The sequence below is a fragment of the Larimichthys crocea genome, chromosome II, assembly GCF_000972845.2.
Source record: "Larimichthys crocea isolate SSNF chromosome II, L_crocea_2.0, whole genome shotgun sequence".
In the NCBI taxonomy this organism is placed as follows: domain Eukaryota; kingdom Metazoa; phylum Chordata; class Actinopteri; family Sciaenidae; genus Larimichthys; species Larimichthys crocea.
This window is the reverse complement of record NC_040012.1, coordinates 11,701,532-11,721,825: the sequence shown is the minus strand read 5'-3', so window position 1 is coordinate 11,721,825 and position 20,294 is coordinate 11,701,532. Positions and strand designations below refer to the sequence as shown.

The 20,294-nt window shown below is 41.5% G+C and overlaps 2 protein-coding genes across 2 annotated transcripts in view; one reads left to right on the top strand and one right to left on the bottom strand.

Annotated features, from left to right (window-relative positions):
• The window catches only part of spidr (scaffold protein involved in DNA repair), a 32,728-nt gene extending 15,900 nt beyond the window's left edge, over positions 1-16,828 (top strand). The window contains exons 10-20 of the mRNA XM_027288390.1: positions 30-271; positions 6,499-6,657; positions 8,729-8,807; positions 10,341-10,481; positions 10,594-10,656; positions 11,173-11,371; positions 12,641-12,838; positions 14,835-14,928; positions 15,014-15,125; positions 15,731-15,787; positions 16,294-16,828. Of these exons, the coding sequence (XP_027144191.1) occupies positions 30-271; positions 6,499-6,657; positions 8,729-8,807; positions 10,341-10,481; positions 10,594-10,656; positions 11,173-11,371; positions 12,641-12,838; positions 14,835-14,928; positions 15,014-15,125; positions 15,731-15,787; positions 16,294-16,413 (1,464 nt within the window). The 3' untranslated portion in view covers positions 16,414-16,828. The remainder of the gene's footprint in view (positions 1-29; positions 272-6,498; positions 6,658-8,728; positions 8,808-10,340; positions 10,482-10,593; positions 10,657-11,172; positions 11,372-12,640; positions 12,839-14,834; positions 14,929-15,013; positions 15,126-15,730; positions 15,788-16,293) is intronic.
• Positions 16,829-16,930: 102 nt separating this feature from the next.
• Positions 16,931-18,406, bottom strand: cebpd (CCAAT enhancer binding protein delta). The gene has a single exon (XM_010729180.3). The coding sequence runs from the start codon at positions 18,162-18,164 to the stop codon at positions 17,277-17,279; it is 888 nt and encodes a 295-aa protein (XP_010727482.2). The 5' UTR covers positions 18,165-18,406; the 3' UTR covers positions 16,931-17,276.
• Positions 18,407-20,294: the final 1,888 nt, after the last annotated feature.

Sequence of the window (20,294 nt, the reverse complement as noted above, 5' to 3'; positions counted from 1 at the left end):
GCTGTTATTTTCCTCCCTCCCCCTTTCAGACAACTGTCTCTGGAGCTCTCTGCAGCTTTGGAGGTTCAGGAGTTTTGACAAGACGCTGCCTTTCTCTTCTGGAAGCTATTGAGGGGCTGGGCCAGGCTGGCTGTGTGGGGCAGGACGTGGAGGTGGTGGTCCAGAGAGTTTATTCCATCCCTGTGCCTGACTACTCTCCTATGACCATCCTTAAGCCCAGAGTTCCCTCCAGGTCTTCCTCAGCTCCTCCTGCAGAAAAAGGCAAAACCAGGTACTATTGGACGAGCCGATAATGAATGGCCCAGTGGGGGTTTTAGTTTTGTTACTTGATGCCAGCAGAAACTGGGAAAATGAATCATATTTTATCTGCTTTGCATGCCTCTCTCCCACAATATGAATTACTCTTTTTGTCAGAAATTGCATGCTGGTCTCCTTGGTCTCGGTCCTTGCATGCTTCTCCTTGGTGGTACAATGTGTGTCTCAGTGGTCGAGCTATTGTTCACAGCACAGCAAAGCCCCACAAAGTGCTCACACTGTCTCCAGCCATATGGCATTGTTTGACAAAGGACACAAACATTTCTAATTGAATCCAGCCGCTCTGCGAGCGATTCTGGCCAATTCTCAGGAAAGACAACATGATGTTTTCAGAATATCGTGCACCAGCAAGCCAGAGTTGAATTGGTGCCCATTCATACTCCACTGGGTGGAACAGGTTTTCAACAGCTTTTATTACCTTAATGCCCTAAAGAAAACCACAAGTATATTTTATATGGCTGTAAAGACGTAATGCCTCGCATTCTCAGCATTGCAAACAATGTACAGTTGTATATAATAGGTTCATATTTTCTTAAGCTTTGGTTACTTGATCTCATGGTGAAGTGCATGTATTAAAGGATTAGTTCATGTTATTTGAAGTGGGGTTTTATGAGGTGCTTACTCATAGTCGGTGTATTACCAACAGTGGATGGTGGTCAACACCGCCTAGTCTGAAGCTAAGTTATGCACTTCTGTGGACGGGGGCAGCAACAGAACATATTTTAGCCGTTATATTTAAAATATTTTCACTGCTTTACCTGGCTGTCAGACAGCTCTTTCCAATAGGAGGCTAAATATCGCTGTTTACAAAGCCACCAGACTTTATTGTCAAAATTGTAGAACACAGGAGTTGATCCGCAGCAACTGACATGTTAAACATTCAACTCACACAATAACACAAGATGAGAGATTCAGGCAGTGGTGGACCGGAAAGGTAAAACTGCATTATTTTTCAATAGTCTTGTTGCTTTGAAGAGAGCCTAGATCGATATAAATGCTTCCGCTTCCTATCGGAAAGGTCTATCTGATGACAATGTTAAGAATATTCAAAATATACACATCACTGATATTGATTAACTTTTTTTTTTTGGGCAGCTAAAAAACAATTTGTTGCTGCACCCGTCTGAATTGTGCCTTTTAAATATTCACTGAAGAATTGTGACATTTATAGAGATGAACTGATTAAGCAATTATCATACACAAATAATCATACGTCACCTTTGGCTGCGGAGAACTGTAGTGACCTTTTTTCACTGTTTTTGACATTTTATCAACAAAAATCAATAACTGATTAAACAACACTGACACGTCATCACCTAATATAAGTTATTATGGTGACAGCTGCTTGTCTACACATCCAGCAGGCACGAAGTAGCATTTCATTGATTTGGTGTCATGTTTGTGGCCCCCCGGTGAATGCAAATCCAATATCCACTCTCCTTTTAGCTCTGTTTTGGTCTCCCCCATCTCCTAAAAGAAACATCTTTTAATCAGCTAAATGCTCCACCGTGTTCACCAGCTACTTACACACTTTTCTTCCTTACTTTTCTGTCTTGGAAGCAATGAGAGTAAACCAGAACTGTAAAGATTGGTTTTGTGGACTGTAAAACCAAAACAGTGAGGTGAAAGACAATGAAATGCTCCATAGCGCCGAGGTGGAGCTGCAGAGTTTGTGGGTTTGTCTGCGAGTGACCAGTTTCACGTCATTGTTTATTTCCATGTAAATTATCTGTTTTATTTTGCCGAAAATGACTTAAAAAGTCTCTCTCGAGTGACGTGGAGTTCTGAGTCATTTTTCTGCAGAAACTACAAAAATATTTAACTGTTGTTAAAACTCTTGATGTCGGCAGCTGTTCAAAACTTCCTGTGTTATTGAAATGACTTACAGGTTTGCTCAAGTGGTCTCGTTATAGTTAATGAATCGGTGAATGTTCCATTTGAAGCAGATCCAGCAAGCGTGACCTTTAGTTGCCTGGCCCTCCCCGGGCTTGTTGTTTTTGTCCTTTGCTGAGTAATAAAAGAAAACTATTGGTTTCACTGAGTGAAGCGGCCTGAGGGGCCACTCCGTGGTGAGAGGAGGAGGGACCCTGGTCAGCTGACAAGCTAACTGACTAAATGAGCCTCGGTTTTGTAATATGACACTTCTTTCCTGCCATGCTGCTTCTGCGGCTGGTAAACAAACGCCGCCCCCTGACCGGAAACACTCCTGCCCTACCCTCAGCTTCTCCCCAGCTCAACCAGATTTAACAGACTCGGTTGGTAGTGAGCGGATGGAGGTGGGGCGGAGGTTAAGAGGTTATCACGAGGACTTGTGGGTGACCCTGCCAGATTTAAACGTTGTCTTTTTAAGCCTTTCACTTTTTACCATCTAAAATATAAGACGGTGCTGAATAACTAAGTGTCTAACAACACATCTATCATTTCATGCCTTTTTGTGGGAGGTTTTGGGTTGCTACACAAAAATAACAACTTTTGGTATAATGCGTTGCTCATAGTACTTTTCCAGGATGCATGCCTGCTCTGTGGAGAGGAGGGTAGTTTACTTGGCAGCCCACTGGCCCCATTCTGTTTAAAGACAAGGACAGTTTGTACCTCTCATGTTGTGTCCCCAGCCTCTATGACTCACTCCCCTGGTCAGCCATGCTTATTTGATCCTTTTGTTGTTTGGCCTCTCTGTTAACACACACACACGGGAGAGACGCCAGTATGATATTTATGCCTGAAGAAGATGTTAAGTTCCCGTAAATTCAGAATAGAATAAACAAGAAGATTAACTGTTTGCAGGAAGTGAGGAGAGGCTAGTTTTTTTGTTTTTTTTTTCCCCCTTCTGGTGGAGAGGGAACACAATGTGCTGCAAGGATCCTGTTACAACCGTGTTTATCACTCTGCCTGCACTGATTGGTGGACAACACATAGGAAGGAATCCCGCCTGTCCACCCCCCCTACCAATGAGGCCTCTCTGCTGTATTCTTAATGTGTGGGTCACTTACTTAGCGTGTTGCCAAGTAATGTGCATGTGCGTGGGCTAGCATGCGCACACAGTGTGACTCTGTGTGTGTGTGTGTGTGTGTGAAGGAGCATGTGTGTGTGTTTGCACAGGCTCAGTGGATCGTAGTTCCTGGAAGAAAACCTGAGTTGCTGAGAATTCTGTGATCACTCACAATAACAAATTCCTGAAAACGGCCCTGCGACTGGGCGGCCAATGGCAGAGAGAGTTTTTTTTTTTTTTTTTAAGGGAGTGAGGGGTTGCTGTTTGAGGAAGTGTAGCTGTGAATGGCTAAAAGGAGAGGACTGAGTGAGTGAGTGAGTGAGGAGGTGGTTGTTTATGTGAAAGCTTGTACCACCAAGTGTCTCATCACCCTTCTCTATCTGTCAAGTGTCATATCAGATTTCATACTACGGTTTTGCACGCTCAGACAAGTTCCACTAAAGTGAAAGTGTTTATATATCCCCACCAAATGTGGCTCTTGCAGCCTGTATTCATACTGCAGGCAAAGTCAAATATTGATTCATCGATTGAAGTTACAGTAAGTTGTAAACTCTTATTTATATGCAATATTTTGCAATATGTGCCTGGAGTTAAATGATAAGTCTGTTGTTATTCTTTATTTTTGTTGTTGTCAACAAATCCCATGAAAAAAAAAAACAACAACAACAGTGAATTGATCCTTTAACAAATATTTCCCGTGTAGCCGAATGCTGATATACCTTAGTCCTCTAATCATCCTGAACATTCTTCCATTGTTGTTCCAAAAATCCTTACAAACTGATCAATGAGCCACATTGTTGAGCCACAAGCACAATTCTGCTCACTAGAACACCCTATTTGTATTAATCCACAGTTTAAAAATAGTCCCAAACAAATGTGCTGTTTTCTTCCTGTGTGTGTGTGTGTGTGTGTGTGTGTTTGTGTGTTTGTGGTAAACAACACTGTGTCCAGATGATTTAAGGAACTATTCAACCTTTTCTTTGAAAACAAACATATATATTTGTGACATACTATCAGAAACGTGCTTTTCACCCTCGGCTGTATGTCGCGTGACCGATGTTGACATACTGTAACTTCCACCAAAAGTTTTAGCAGCATTAGTCAGCACCTCCTCATTGACTAGCGCTGAAATGATTAGTCAATAAGATATGTTGTCAGTCTTCAGAAGTTTCCAACATTTTGACAGCTATTTGTGAGCCATTTATTTTTTGCTGATTCAAGATCTTCAAATGTAAAGATTTCCTGCTTTTCTCTGTTTGACATCACTTGATGTCTTTGGGTTTTTCAACACAGATAAACGCTTGATTTCAAATGTTTAAAAAAGCAAATGAATGGATCAGTCAATAGTGGAAGTAACTGTTAGTTGTAGCTTTTTGGTATCTAAGTTTGTTTTTTTTGTGACAGGGTTCATCGAAGGACAGTAGCCCCTGACTGTTATTTTCATGTTTTGAAAGAATGTGAAACAGTTTGCCTTTTTTCAGGAATTACATTTCTCCCGAGGCGTTTTATAGACTTTGTCTAACTTGACATGTCCTTGCTTTGATCAATACATAGCTTTGGGATGGAGTCTTTAGAGCCCCATAAACCAACAGAAAACATCATTTGTCTCACTTCAACATTTCTTGTTGTTTTAACAAGATGTAGCATAGGTCTGATTTGGGATTGTGAATAAAGCAAACAACTGAGAATAATCTTGGTTAAAATGTTGGCCGTCACCACCAAGAGTCATGTCAGGAATGTTATTTAGATATCTATTTCCAGGTCTCTGAAAACAAACACAGACAGACCCCGTATTTACCAACAGAAGACATTTATAGACCCCATCAGGTGGTTGAAAACAGTCTCCAAACTTTCCCAATGTCTGGGATATGCGCATGCATGCACATGCATGATGGGCACGCTGACAGTCCTCCTCCTCCTCCTCCTCCTCCTCTCCTTCCCTGGCTGTTGCTTGTCTAACCATGGGATGTGAACTCTACTGTTTACTCTCAGGGTTGGTACAGGGCTGTGTCTGGGCTTGACTAACTGCGATACTGGAGCCTATAGCAGTTTCAGCACCTCGCTCACTGGGAGCAGCAGCGTGCAGGAATACACAGCAGTTCACTGCCTCACAAGTTTTTAGGCCAAAGGGCTTTACTGTCAGCGGCTGACTGTCAAACCAGCCACCGGTATTAAAACCAAACAAATGTCAGTACGAAGCCTTAACTGTATCATTGGTGTGTCACTGGGAGCAGTCGTGTTTCTGAGCCTTTCATGTTTAAATGCAACAATTTGGGTGGATGTCTGATTATTGCACTTGTATTTTCAAGACAAATATGTGCACTTCAGCCATTTATTCGTGATTGATTCATTAATTTAGAGTTACTCGTACATTACTCATATGTTGCCCTTGCATATCGAGCTCAAGTAGGATACACATGCAGGCAGGATAAAGGAAAAAGAGATGAACCCTGCACATCAAGCAGTGCAAAATGACCCCCAATACGACTCGACTCAACGACCACTTGTTTGTTCCACATGAGTTTACTCATTTGCCATAAAACCGTAGATGTTGAGGACCTCTCGTCCACGTTGGCTTAAAAGTTAACTTTTTTGACATTCAGTTCTTAAAAGGTCAAAACGCTGCCTCGTTACATTTTTGAGTAGCTTTCCATACTCAGTGCCACTTTTTATTTTTTGCTTCGCACAATGAAAATGACCACAACTTTTATCTGCTTCTTTGGAAAAATCCAAAGTGTTTTTCAGTGAAATGTTGTTTAACAGAATATATGTGCAGGCTTTGGTTAAGAGAGAGATCTGCATTGCTCAAACAGGGTGTGGCTCAGCAAATACAGGGTGATACAGAGCTGTACAGGACCTTAACCCGCGTGTTTGGATCATGAGGAGGAGGATAGCACACAGAAATTAATAGATAAGACTTCAGCAATATTCTTTTTTTTTTTCAAAATCCAAACACACATAACTTCCACTGCGGCTTTTCTGACTCTGTCATCACGACTGTTGTGACTCACATGTCAAAGGGGAAGTCGTCTCGAGTGTCACATCACAGTTGTTTAGATACATATTTATGTAACTGCCCATCAGTGAAAGATGAGTCATGAAAAATAACAATTTTGATCACATGATTAAATGTCAAGTCTAATTTTGTTTATGCATGTGGTGTTTTGCTGTTTTGTTGTTTTCCCCCCCTTCAGGCTTTGTGTGCTCGTCCAGGACAGCTACGGGATGTTCAGCGCCGTCCAGCTCCACCTCCTGCCCTGCAAGGATGACCTCCACGAGTACTGCCACATGTGGCAGGGGAGGACCTGTGTGCTGAGGGACATCAAAGTGGTGCAGCGGGTCACTAGAGAAAGGTTAGACCCACATGCTACACCTCTAAGCCTGTGTAGCTTTTCACCTAAATTTCAGATCGCAGCCATGGGTAAACTTCAACCTGTGACCAATACCAGTTTGTGATATGGACTTCTGCTATACAAGAGGTTATCTTATCTCACTCCTTAGCCATCTGGAACAACAGCCCTGAGTAAATGCCTGTGGGAGACAGGACCTGATATGAAATGCTAGGGAAGTAGCTTCAGGACCTTGCGCTGTAAAGGCACTGAGCCTTGAGTTAAACCACCACACATGGTTGGGTTTAGCGCTTTATGTGTGAATGTGCAGGATTACAAACCGCAGCAAATTTTATCCTTGAATGCCCTTCTCAAACATCAACACCAACATTTACAGTACAATGTCAGTTTAATGATTGTAGCTCATATGAACCTGATTACGCTGCACTGCCAGCAGTGCAACTGTGTTTACATGTAAATTGATACCGAGGTGCACACTCTGTGTCCCCTGTGAGTTTCCATAGTCAGGATCCCAGATTAGAAGCAGTTAGAAGAACTGACATGGGAACATTTAGAGACTGGCTGGGGGTATGTTTACATCTTTGGTATTTTCAATGCCACCACAGCCTATAATGTCTCTGGAGGTTGTCTGTGGTGAGCCTATGATGGATGGGCTATCTTCAGGGCTCGCACATGGCCTATCTTATTAGCTCAAGTGGAAAAACACGAGGGCCTGCTTGGCATTAATTAGGCATTTATGGGGGTTTTCTCCCCTGTTTCTTAGAACCAGTAAATATTGAACTTGTAAGCACATCATAATAATCTGCGCTTTCAAGGAATAGGTTGACATTTTGAGGATAGGGTGGTGCTGCTGGATATTGTTACCTCTGGACTGATTCAGGCTAGCTGTCTCCCTCTGTTTCAAGTCTTTATGCTAAGCTAAGCAAACTGTAGTGCCCCATAAAAGACGGATGTAAATGTGGTATCCATCTTCTCGTCTAACCTTCAGCAAGATAATGAATAAGCAAATTTCCAGAGATGTCAAACTAGTTCCTTATTATTCTAAGTCTTTGAGGGGTGTGTTGTTTCTAAACAAACACGCGGAGGCCGCAATTGCACCTGTGTGAATAGCGTGACCTGTCAGTCTCGTCAGGTTTTTCTCTTCCTGAATCGACTAAAAAGAAAATGCACATATACATATATGTATTTATTTAATAAACCGATCAACACCTCAGCTCTTAGGAGGACTAACAACAAACTGCAACCTTTTAAAGTGTTTCAAAAAAAGGCTCATAAGTGTTTACTACACAAGTATACGTGCTCAGTATCAAAATCACAATGAGCTGAATGAGTCCTGTTAGCTATGTTGTTACTCATCCTTGAGTAAGCCTCACTGGGCTTGAATGGGCTGCAGAACCAGTTCCACACAAAGAAACCCTGTGATTACAGGCTGACTAACAGGTTTTAACCATGGGCTGATATGACAGTGCACACATGGAAGAATAAGTAACACTGACCTGGCTACCCTGAACTAAACAAGTACTTCTTTGAAAAATAACAATGAATCAAGACACTGGTGTGCCCTGACGGAGTTTCTGCTTGACACTTGAATTATTTAACCATCAATGCTTTAAGTAGTCTGACGCAAATGAAACATCATTAGAGCCCATCAAGTATGATCTGATTTTAATCTGTCATTACTGAGATTAAGAGTGCGGTGAGAGACGACAGCATTAAAGATACAGCGGTTAAAATCACCTGTAATTGGTTCTCTAAACCCTGTTTATTTTGCACTACAATGACATTGTGATTTACATAGGGTGTGAACTGTTTTCCCACCCTTCAGTATCTCAAAACCTGCTTGTAAAAACTGTTTTTGTGCGTCTGCTCTGCCAGCCCGAGCATGTTCTCCGCCAATTCTTGGTGACGTTAAAACGAGCTCTGTCTTAACAGATTTGTGTTTCAGTGGAAGTGAAACTGGCTGTGAAAGCTCTCTATCTTCCCGTATTCACAAGTCTCTCCCTCCTCCTCCTCTTCAGTACCCCACCTCCTTACTTCTCCCTCCTTTTTTTTTGTTTGTTTGTTTCACTCTCAGGCGCACCAGGCTTTTCAGCTTGATAGACAGTCTGTGGCCCCCAGTGATGCCTCTTAAAGATCATGGAAACACACCCAGTGTAAGTTCTTACCACAGCAGCAATCATGCATCTTCACCAAATGAGGGTTTAGTTTGGGAATATATTTTCATCTTTATAAAATGAATTAGGGCTATTTCGATTCCAACCAACAAACGTGCTTTGCTGCATGTCATCCCCTCTCTTTCCTCAGTTTCCTGTCTTAACTTCAGCTCAAAAAGACAAGTGATATAGTGACTACTTCTGTGAAAGATTAATTATTTGTTGATAAATGCACATCAGACTTTCCTGAAGCACAAGGTAATGATTGAAATTGCTTCTTCCAGATCACCTTAGACAAAGAAAGCAGACAATATTTAGCATTCCCCCCCCTAAATTATTACAGTTTCTGATTATTCTTCTGTCAATCAACTAATCAGTTGATTGACTGTCTTTTCACCTCTAATATGAATGTAACTCCATTCAATTAAAAAGAATATTGTTTTATCCTGACAGTCAGACTGAATTACTTTCCACGTTTTACTTTATTCATTCAGCCTCACGTTCATGTTAGCTGATCTCTCATTGTTTTGTTTTATTCTGTTTTGCCCTAACCAGTCGGAACAAGTGATGTATCAATGATCAGTGATTGTTGCTATTTCCATGTTTCTAGTTTTCATAATTGTAGCTGCATAATTACCTAGCTTTGTAGAAAGATGACATCCTCGCTCTTATTCACGCCTATAAAGCTCTGATTGGTCGACTGTCTCTGTAATCGCAGAAAACACCACACCTCCATAACTCACTTAACAAAGCTGATATATGGGCAGCGATTGAAACAGGCTAACATTGTTTCAACCGTTTGTTTTCAATTTATGGGTGGTTCACTGTTTTTTTTTTTTTGTCTCATGCATGGACATGCACACAGACGTGATGCAATAAACAGTCCAGCCAGTGTTTTTATACTGATCGACAGGTGGCAGTAATGCACCAAAATACACAGAAATACACCAAAGAAGAAGACTGCTCACAAGTAAACACTAATGCAAAGGAATTTGAAGAAAAATCTGGTTTGTTAGATGTAAAGGAGACACACAATATGTTTTGGTGTACTTACACTTAATGTAAATGTAACAAGAAAATCAACAGGGCACCTTTCATTTTGTTTTTTTTTGTTTTTACTGTTCGCACATTCAGAGACTGAAAGCAACTAAAGTGTTATGTTAAGTATGGTAGCACTGAGAGCACAACACACTGTAACTTTTACAACACATGAAAACAGACAAAAGACAATAAAACAAAGAAAATATTTTCACCCATTCAACCACGAAAAATGCTGCAAAGAAATAAAACATGGGCAAACTTGACAAATTCACTAAGTCGACAACACATATTAAGCACAACAACACGTGCTGCAAATACAGAAAACAGACAAATTCAGAAAAACATCCATGTGTTTTCTTTAGTTGCAGCACGTGGAGCTCTCAGGGCAAACATAACAAAGTATATCTGTGTATCTGAAGAAGAATAAAAGCTCATTTTGTGCATAATTACTCCTAAAAATGAAGATGGCATTCACACGTCTTGTTTTTATAGGAGAGTAGACCTGCAGGTCCAGCTCCGAGTTTCTGCTACCTGTTGTCTGGTCAGGAGAGCTCGGTTGAACATGCAGATGGGAAGACTTTGTCCTCACTTTACCTTCCCCCAACAAAACTAACCTTACGAGACATACTGCAGGTGAACAGTCTCACACACACAAACAGAAAAACAGAATTTGCTGCACATTGTGATAACCCATCTTCAGTGGGTCGATCTCAAGCACGTTTTTTTTTTCTTTCTTTCTTTTTAGAGTGACCTTAAAACCTGTCGCTGCAGCTTTGTTGCCACAGTTATACACAAGAGAATAATGCAGGTACGTCTGTCTTTTATTGTAAAACTGATTGAATTTGACTTCAAGTCAAAAGAACATAATAAAGATTGTGTCTTGTAGCGTTCCTGTCATCCTTTTGAGATCATTAGAACCTACGAACTGATAAGATTGAGTTCTGACGTAGAGAGCAGCGCTCATATCGCTGTGGGTATGACAATCTGTGTGAGGTCCAGGCCCTCTTTAACCATTGATTGGCGAGACCTTTAAACTTTGACCAAGATGAGATAGCAGCTCAGAACAAAGTGGTGGACTTTGCCACATGCTCACACCACTGAAACGCAGCTACACTTTTTTTTATGTTGTACTAGTCGCCACCATTGTGTGTAGGCTGTTAAGTGAATAATCTCATCAAAGCTGTCAGGAATGACGATTTAAATCTAATTTAAGCTTTGTACGCTTTTGTTATGTAATATTTCCTTTAAGCTGTTTCTAGGTCAATCTGTTTCCAAGTAATTCTGCTCTTTTGTGTCGTTGTCTACCTTTCTGTTTGTTTTTTAGAGCAGTGATGTAGGCCAGGGTGAGGTTTGGTTGGTGCTCACAGACCCCAGTCTTCAGGAGGAGCAGCCCGAGAGGCCGTGCAGGCGAACAGTGGCCCTGTGTGTGAACACTTCCTGTGTGCTCACTTCCTCTGTCCTCGAAGCACTAAACTCCCCGGCTGTCTGTCGCATGTCATTCAGAGATTCCATCAAAGAACACGGTAGACCCGACATGCGATTCAATCATTATCTTATAAGGTGTTTTATCTTTATAGGAGTGTGCACACATGCTAACGTCAGGGCATTTACTCAAGTGCAATTCTGAGGTACTTGGGTATTTCCATTTTCTGACACTTTATACCTCGATTTATGCTTCATTTCAAGTGGTATCATCAGCTTTATGTACCAAAAGTATCAAAGTGAAAGTAGTTGTGCAGTAAAAGTTCAAGTAGTACATTGTTATATACATTATATTGTTTGATTGGCTATAATTTATTTATATAATGATTATCTATGAAATAAAAATATGAACAGGGTCGCATGTAGTGATGAAACTACAGAGAATTCTCACCTGAATCTGCAGCCCCTGTCGACTTTACAGAGCTTTATAGTGAGATTCGGCTCGTTGTCTGAGGTGAAACTGTCCGACTGCAACCTTATTCTTGTGGTTCACTCTCACTGTTCTCACTTACATTGTTCAAAAGTGCTAAAAGCTCAGCGTAGACTTACCTGCTCAGCACCAAACAGCACATAAACACAGTTAGAGACAAACATAGCAACACATTTAGCAGCTAAACAGACAAATATTTTCCTCTGGAGTCGGTGGAGACCAAAAATAGAGCTAAAAGAGAGTTATTATTGGACATTACTGGACGTGTAAATAAGCAAGTGTTTGCTTACAAGTTAGCCATGTCAACTTAGAAGGCGATAATATGTCACTGTCAATGTTTTGTTTACAACTTGTTTGGCCAAGCGGACAAAAGAACCAGTTCAGAGAAGAAGGAGTAGCAGCACTTTGCTTTTTCTTTTTTCCAGCCCCATTAATCATCTCATGACCACAAAGATTGATCATGTGACCCTTTGGAGGGGCCCGACCTTTATGTTTGGACCCCCTGGACTGAACTATTGAACTATTTATAAAGCGATATCTCAATCTCAATCAGCTGCGACAGTAAAATGCTGTTTACACACTGATCAGTCTTAAATTCGCAATTAACTAACTTTTGTCGATTGCGTTGCATTGTGGATAATGTAGGCACCAGGTTTTGACCAAGAAGAAGAACCCTAACCCGAGTCCGTCAGTGTGCAATGCTAAATGAGTGGAGTACTCCTTTTAAGTAGTAGTAACTAAATATTTAAATAATGTTGTACTTTTACTTCCTCCGCTGCGCCCTAACTAGTCTGTTAGTTTTGTGAATGACTGAATCGGCACTCTCAATTGTTTGCGCATATTTCCTTTGTGATGATAACATTTCATTTTCCAAATCTAGGTGTTCTCCTTTGTGTGGAGCAGTCAGTCGTTGAGATGTGCTCTGTGGATCCTGAGGGCAGACTTGAGTCCTCCACAACAGGGTCAGAGTCACTTTCACACTCTCTGTGTGAGCCCAAGGAAAACACCCTGTCCCAACCTGTGAGACTGGATCCCCTGAGTCCTGAGATCACGCCCAACTGCCTCTGCTCTCTCACAGGTCAGTTTCGCCCCCCTCTTTCACCGAATCCTGTGGTTTCCCTGTGAGTCGTTTCATCTGAAGTGATTCCTGCAGAGCATGCTCAGTATGTTTTCGTCTCAGGGGGGAAGAAAACCACTTGTGTTTTTTTTTTGGTATGCAAGTTTACAGCTCAGCAAGAGGCCTTGATGTGGCTTTAAGGCATCACTTTCTGTTATTTGTTACCCACTGTCCTCAGGCTGTCATTGTTTGGGACTTAGTGAAAGACAAACACATAAAATTTTGTTGGATTTCTGTCAATTCCCATGTCATTTTGTAGTCCCCATAAGGCTTTAGATTTCAAATGAGGGTGCAATAATGTTTTAGAAATAAGCCTGAAGGAACATTGCATTGTTTACTACAAATCAATCTTGCATACTTTGCACTTATTTACATTTTTAAACTTTTAACTGTTTAGTACCATCAGATGGGATTGCTACAGCTGAGACTTAACGTATCAACTAACAGCTCTTGTTGTGAAGTACTGCTTAGTTTTTTTTTCGATTATTTTCTGTTGCGGGAATGTGGTGCAGAAAAGAGCAGCTCAAATCAGATAATAATCTGCATCTGTTGACTTTGTGTCACAGTTGAGGGCAAAGATCAAACTGTGAACCCTCTTGTTTCAGGCCCCTCTAGCCGTACATGTTTGGTCAGGTGGTGGAAAAAAAATCAAACAAACTTATTATCTTCTGCACTCATGCTTGGATACTATCTTGTAGAAATTACCAGTGGAAAAAAACAGGCTTAGATCGGAACGTACGAGAGCGAATTATCAACGTCAAATTCAGTATCTTATTTAAGGTCCTGTGTATGTTTATGGAGCAGCAGCTTTTGGTTAAGTGAGCAGGGAGAACCCTGCTGCGTTTATCAGTACAATCTGAGATAAAAATGAAAAGGGATGTGTTTATCTCTCACACCCTGTCACAAACATACATACACTTTGAAACCGATGCATAGATCATTTATCAGTGTATCTTCTAGTTAGGTGTCAATATTTTTGCTTCAGTAATCACGAGTATAACTTGTAATGTGAACGGATGTTAAAAATACGCTTGTCATGTACGCGTGACAAAAATCTGAACACTTTTGAATTCCCTCCCATTTTCCATGAGTTGAAGTAAAAGATCTAAGATTTGTTCGACGCGACGTTTTTATTCTCTCAAATGTTCATAAAAACGTGTTAAAATCTGCGTTAGTGTTTTCTTTGCAAAGATAATCCATCCGCCTGACACGTGTGGGGTAAAAAGATGCTACTTACACAGCATGATTATTGCACAGGTGCATGCCTTGGAATGGTCACTGCAGAAATGTCAGTTTTTTAGGGAGCGTGCGAGCGCCATGCTGGCTGCAGGAATGTCCACCAGAGCTGTTGCATGTAAACTGAATGTAGCCAAGCCAGGACCTCCACATCCAGCTTCTTACACAAACGGTTTGCAAAACCAAAAGAATTTCGGCAAAGCTCATCTGCAGTTCGTCGTTAGTCATAATCGATTTGAGCACGGGAGCATTTTAGCGTTGGAAGCTTTTCTGAGCTGCCAATATTCATTAAGTTAGCACCGCCAAGAAGAGGAGTGGGCCACAATCAACAACTTTATCAACTCAATATGGAGGAAATGTGTCAGCCAGATACTGACTGGTCCCCCCCCCACCCTGCAAAGAATGCATATCTAACACTTTGTGAAATATAAATAGTTCAGGTCCTAATAAATGACTGTTTTCAAGATTAAACCGCACATTTATAGTGCCATTTTGACCAACACAAGACACACCTGTGCAATGTTTGTACAGTTTTTACAGTTTGACATGCCACAGCTGTCAGGGTTGACACCTGGATGGATTATCCTGGCAAAGGAGAAGTGCTCACATGGATTTTAACACATTTGTGAACGAAAACTTGAGAGAAATAAACATTTTATGGGCATAGAAGATGATTTGGTGTGTTAATATTCAGTTTTAACAGCTCAGTTTCTGTCTGCAGGAGTGATAGTTGGTGTGGATGAGAACACCGCTTATTCCTGGCCTTCCTGCAACCACTGTGGAAGTGATAACTTAGAGGTGTTAGCCGAAAGGCCGTAAGTTCCTAAGTTATTTACCAAATTAGCTTCCTGTAAATCATCATGAAAAGTCATAACTGTAGTTTTTGTTTTGTTTCCACAGTGAAAACTTCCACTGCGTTTCTTGTAAGTCAGTGGTTGACAAGCCGGACACAAAGATTCAACTGGAAGTGTTCCTGAGCTCCTCATTAAGTAACTGCACTTTGAAGGTGAAGGTGAGTGACAGTGTTAGTGAGTTTTAAGTATGCATTTCAGTACAAAAGCCAAAGTGCAAAGGTGATATATATATTATTCGTTTATGCAAGGGTTATATGTCAGATTATTTCTTGGTTGAGACCAATTTATGGGGGTCTTCACTGGTTTCCTTTCGCTCATGTAGGCAGATTTAGTTACATTTGGACAAAGCTAGGCTAGCTGTTTCCCCCTTGTTTGCAGTCTTTTTGCTGAGCTAAGCTAAAAAAGTAGTGATCAGAGAGCTTATCCTCCGAGTGTGCAGACTGGATTTAACCCTACAATGAGACTCATAAAGATAAAATTGATATACTGCACTACAAAAGGTTGCAGAAACCAAACCCTTCATTGTATGTTGCATCTGCAATATGGCGTTTTTTTTATGATGAAGAACCTGCTGTGACTCTGTAATCTGAAAACCAAAGTGAGCCAAACTGATAAAGAATTATCAGTTTCCTTATCAGCCAGCTCATATTCTAACCCCTACTATCACCAGTGAGCAGCACAGTGTGTCAGCGCAGCATTCATCAAGGTGACGATTAAAAATACATTAATGGCTCCCCCTCACCTTTTTCTATCTCTCCGACAGCTGCAGCAAAAGACGATCATGTCCATCCTAAACACGGCGGCACTGGAGGGTGATAAGGTGGGGTGTGTGTTTTACAGACAGTTACATAACCATGGGCTGAGCCGCACGGGGCATTGATCTCCTGTCAATATGTCCTGAAAGCACAGTCATCTGTTCATGTCAGGGAGATAACGCCTGATCTGAACAATGCATGAGTCATGCCGATCAGTGATACAGCTGAAGGAATTTGCTACCAAAATACTGCCAGAACTTTCTTAATCTTGCAAATCCAGTGTTATATGCTTTGAACACATTAATGCTCTTTACCAAGGGAGATCATGAGTGCAGAAATAATTGTTAGATCAACATAAATAGTGCTGAGCAGTGTGCAAAGGTCAGGGCCTCATGTACACTTCAATGTTCTAGCGTAATGCAGCATAATCGGATTAAAAGTTTTTATTTTTTTTCATGTGCAGGAAGCGATTTTTTTTTTTTTTTTTTTTTTTTTTTAAATCAAGATGAGTTGTCAGCCTAAAATAGTATCAACAAAGAGTGACTAAAGTGTGAAGTTGTGTGTCTTTTAGTTCCCAGGTTACGATGTGGAGAATGTCTTGGGAAAAGAGGTGGGCCCGCTCGCCGTCTATGTTCGGGTCGTCACCAGGAAACCTTCCCTCTGCATGGGCCTGGAAGAAATCTGCCTGTGAGGCTGTCAGGGCAAGCAAGCTAATGATATCAATCCTCAGGCTTCAGCTGGCTCCAAGGATCTGCACACTAGGCCTTGGTCTGAGCCAGTTTAGCCTCCTCTCTTCCCACCCCCCCACGCCCCCACCCCCTCTGAAGGGCCTCCCTGACAGCTTGAGGCTGTGCCGAAGCAAACAGGGCTGCAAGAAGACAAGGTCTTGTTTGTGTTAATGATATGTGATCCTGTGGAGCCAGGAGTTGACAGCCCAAGGGTAGATCAGTGGCATGCAGTCTGTCAAAGCAGCACACGTGGTTCATCAACCTGGTTTGTGACTTTCTGCACAGGCTGTAAATATTCTTTAAGTGACCTAAAAAACCTTTTCCCCCCTCCTTTCAACTCATCTACCTCTGTCAATAAAAGTATTTTTGCTGACTTAACTTTCGATTTCCTGTTGCTTTTTTTTTTTTGACTTCTTGTGTGAGAACACACTCCCTCACTATTTAACCATTACATGCAAAGAGAGCACTCACAGACCAGGATATTTTTCTGCACCTTTTTTTTTTTATCAGCGATTTTTATTATAGAGATTTCCATAAACAAAAATGTTTTCAAGGTTTCATACAAACTATAGAAAAGATCATGCTCTGGCTCTTATACAAAGTTTGGAATTATAAAACATGTACCATATCAGGTATAACATCATGTAAATGCAGTGGTAAAATAATTTAATACAGAGAAAATCCCACAAAAAATATGGCAGCAACATCATATATTTTCCAGTGCCATTATGGTAAGCTTAAAATACATCTGGTACAGATGGTAAAAAAACGAAATGTCTTTTGAGGTAATGTCTCCTTAAACTCAGTTCATAGGATAATGAGTGTGTCACCGGCTCTCTGCACCCGAGGAGCTCACAAAGGTGGAGTTGGGCATATGCTTGAAGAAATCTCTGAGCCCGGTGAGCTCTCTGGTTAGCTGCTCGATAGTTTTATGAAGCCTGTCGTTCTCGGCGCCCAGTTCAATCATCTTCTGCTGCATCTCCAAGTTGCGCATCTTGGCTTTGTCCCTACTTTTCCTCACTGCAATGTTATTCCTCTCTCGCCTCTGTCGGTACTCCACGCTGTACCTGTCCACCGTCTTCTTCCCCTTTTCCCTCCCGATCTTACGCGGGGAGGATTTGGCCGAGCTCACGCTGGAGACGGGCTCCGGGGTGGTGGGTGGTGTCGGCTGCCCCGTGGTGAGGCTGACATTGGTCTGGGCGCAGGTCTCGATCTGGGACGGAAGAGATGAGGACATGTCGCTGTCACTCCAGTCGGACTCCTGCTTGATAGGCGCACTAAACGCCCCCTTGTCCAGCAAGCTGTCCGCTTTCCTCTCCGCCGTGTAGGCGGCTGACAGCTGCTGCTGCGCGCCGCCGGGCTGCAGGGAGCTCTGCATGTTGTAGAAATCCACCTTCTCCTGCTTCACGGTGTTGAACAGGTCGAGGAAGAGCTCGTCGTTGCACAGCTCCAGGTTGGGCACGGCTGTCATGGACTCGATGTACTGGCTGAAGTCGATGGCACTCTCGTCGTCGTACATGGCAGGGGCGGTGCTCAGCTCCACCATGGTGCCGTCCTCGCCCGAGGAGCCGTCGCTCCTGCTGCCCGGCTTGCAGACCCCCTGCTGCGGACCCCCCAGCTTGGTGCTCTCGTAGAAGTTAGCAGGCTCCATCGCCCAACTCATATTGCATTGTGGAGACACGCAATGAGAGTCCAGGCTGTATATGTCACACATGAACTCTGGTGACTTGTCCACGTGGGTTTAGGAAGGAAATAAAGGTGTAAAAAAAGCGACCCACAGGTGTGACAGCACAAAAACCCTGCAGTGACTACACCTGTCTGCACGCGCCTCTCTACCTGTGCTTTAAAAATCTTCTTTGGTTGTTTTTTTGTTTTGTTTAATTTGATCCCTGGGTCTTGACTGTCAGGGTCCTGTCAATGAAAACACTCAAACACTTCTCTGAGGCATCTCTACTTTCGCGGAGTGTTTTGTATCGTTGTACCCCGCTGACGTCACACCGCACCGCCCTCTCACGAGCCAGTCAAGGCAAAACGGAGGTCACGTGGGCAGTGTTAACTTCCCATTTGAGGAAGAGAGGGGCGTGCTCCTCCCTGACACCCCCTCTCTCTTTTTTACTACGATTGTATGAATGGCTCCGAGTTGTTTACACACTGTACTGTAGGCTGTGGGTGTTTGGGATTAAGATTCATTAGTCAGACGTCATGAATATCTGGAACATCAGTTATTTAAGTCAAAGTACGAGTATTTACGGTAAAGTGCAGAGGGTTTATCAGCAAAGTTCACACCAGGTGTCAAAACTAAAAGTCCCTTTTTATGTAACAGTTTATTATTATATCATTGGACTTTTATTACTAATGTGTCAGTATGTAAGTGTTACTTTAAACTTATCTACCTGATGCCTTTTTCTATCTATCTATCTATCTATCTATCTATCTATCTATCTATCTATCTATCTATCTATCTATCTATCTATCTGTCTGTCTGTCTGTCTGTCTGTCTGTCTGTCTATCTATAGTGTAGCTGGTCAAAGTGAAGCTCAATACAACTACTATATAAATAGTGTAGCTGGTCAAAGTGAAGCTCAATACAACTACTATATAAACTGTTGGGAAGTTTATTCTATAAGATTACATCAAATTTTTATAAATTCATCACCTCCTCCTCTCGCAGTCTTAACCTGAACAGTAACAAAGTAACCACAGCATGTATGATCAATGTAGTGGAGTAAATGGAATTACTCAATTAAAGTACCAGTATCTCACAACTGTACTTTAGTAAATGTACTTTCCACCACTTGTCTCAAAAGTGGTCAAATATATAAAATAGTTTATGATTTTTTTTTTACAAAAGCGCCACCATCTTTCCACATTTAAGTGTGTGTGTGTTTGTGTGGTACTTCTACAGTTATGTCGTACTTATACAAGACAATATGAAGTATCTACTTGTAGACTGGCACCAACAACATACGTCCTTCTCTTAGGTTTTAGTCCAGATTTAGACTCAGTTATGTTTTTTTGAGTGCCATTATGTTGTTTATGTCTCATTTGGGATTCGGTGTAATTTGTCACCTGTCAGCAGGCCTATAAACGTCTGTCTCATATGTGGTTCAATGTACAAAATAGTGTGCGGTAAAAGTGTTGCTGTGGAGGGAAAACCCCCCAAAAACAGAAGCAACATATCTCCTTTTTTAGGCTCTCGTTACATTCATAACTTGAAATGGCAAACGCTACCACACTGATGTACTTATTAAGACAAATGAGCACTGATTTAAAAGTATTTCTTAATCTCATTAGACAAGTATGATGGCACTAGAGCGATTATTTAATTAGTTGTATGACAGCTAATTTGATTATAATGAATGCTAATAAATCAGTCAGATTATTTTGTGCCAAACATTTGTTGGTGTCAGCTTCTCTAATCTGAGGATTTGCTGCTTTTCTTTGTCATGTAAGACTGTAAAGTGAACATGTTTTGATTTGGAGCAGCAATTTCAAGGTGTCACAAACAATAATCAGCAGATTAATCAATAATAAAGACATCTTTACCTCTAACTCTAGTGAACACATGCAGGGAGTGTGACAAATGTTCTTATTAGCTCTCACATTTACTCGTAGAAACCAGGACACACACCTAAACAGAGATTATTGTATGGACAATAAGTTCATCTAAATACAAAGTTGGTTGATTTGATGTTCACTCTACATTATATAAAGTCTTCTTATGCACTAATGTATGGTAATGAAGTGGTGGTCTGTATTCACGACGTAAAGCGTGACGTAAAACTTTAATTGACCCTTTAATCACAAGTTATTAACATTATTCCCTTTATTGTACAATTTGATG

Bases quoted from the DNA above. Each gene is read 5' to 3' on its own strand.
- cebpd (XM_010729180.3), bottom strand. From the start codon at position 18,164: ATGTGTGACATATACAGCCTGGACTCTCATTGCGTGTCTCCACAATGC.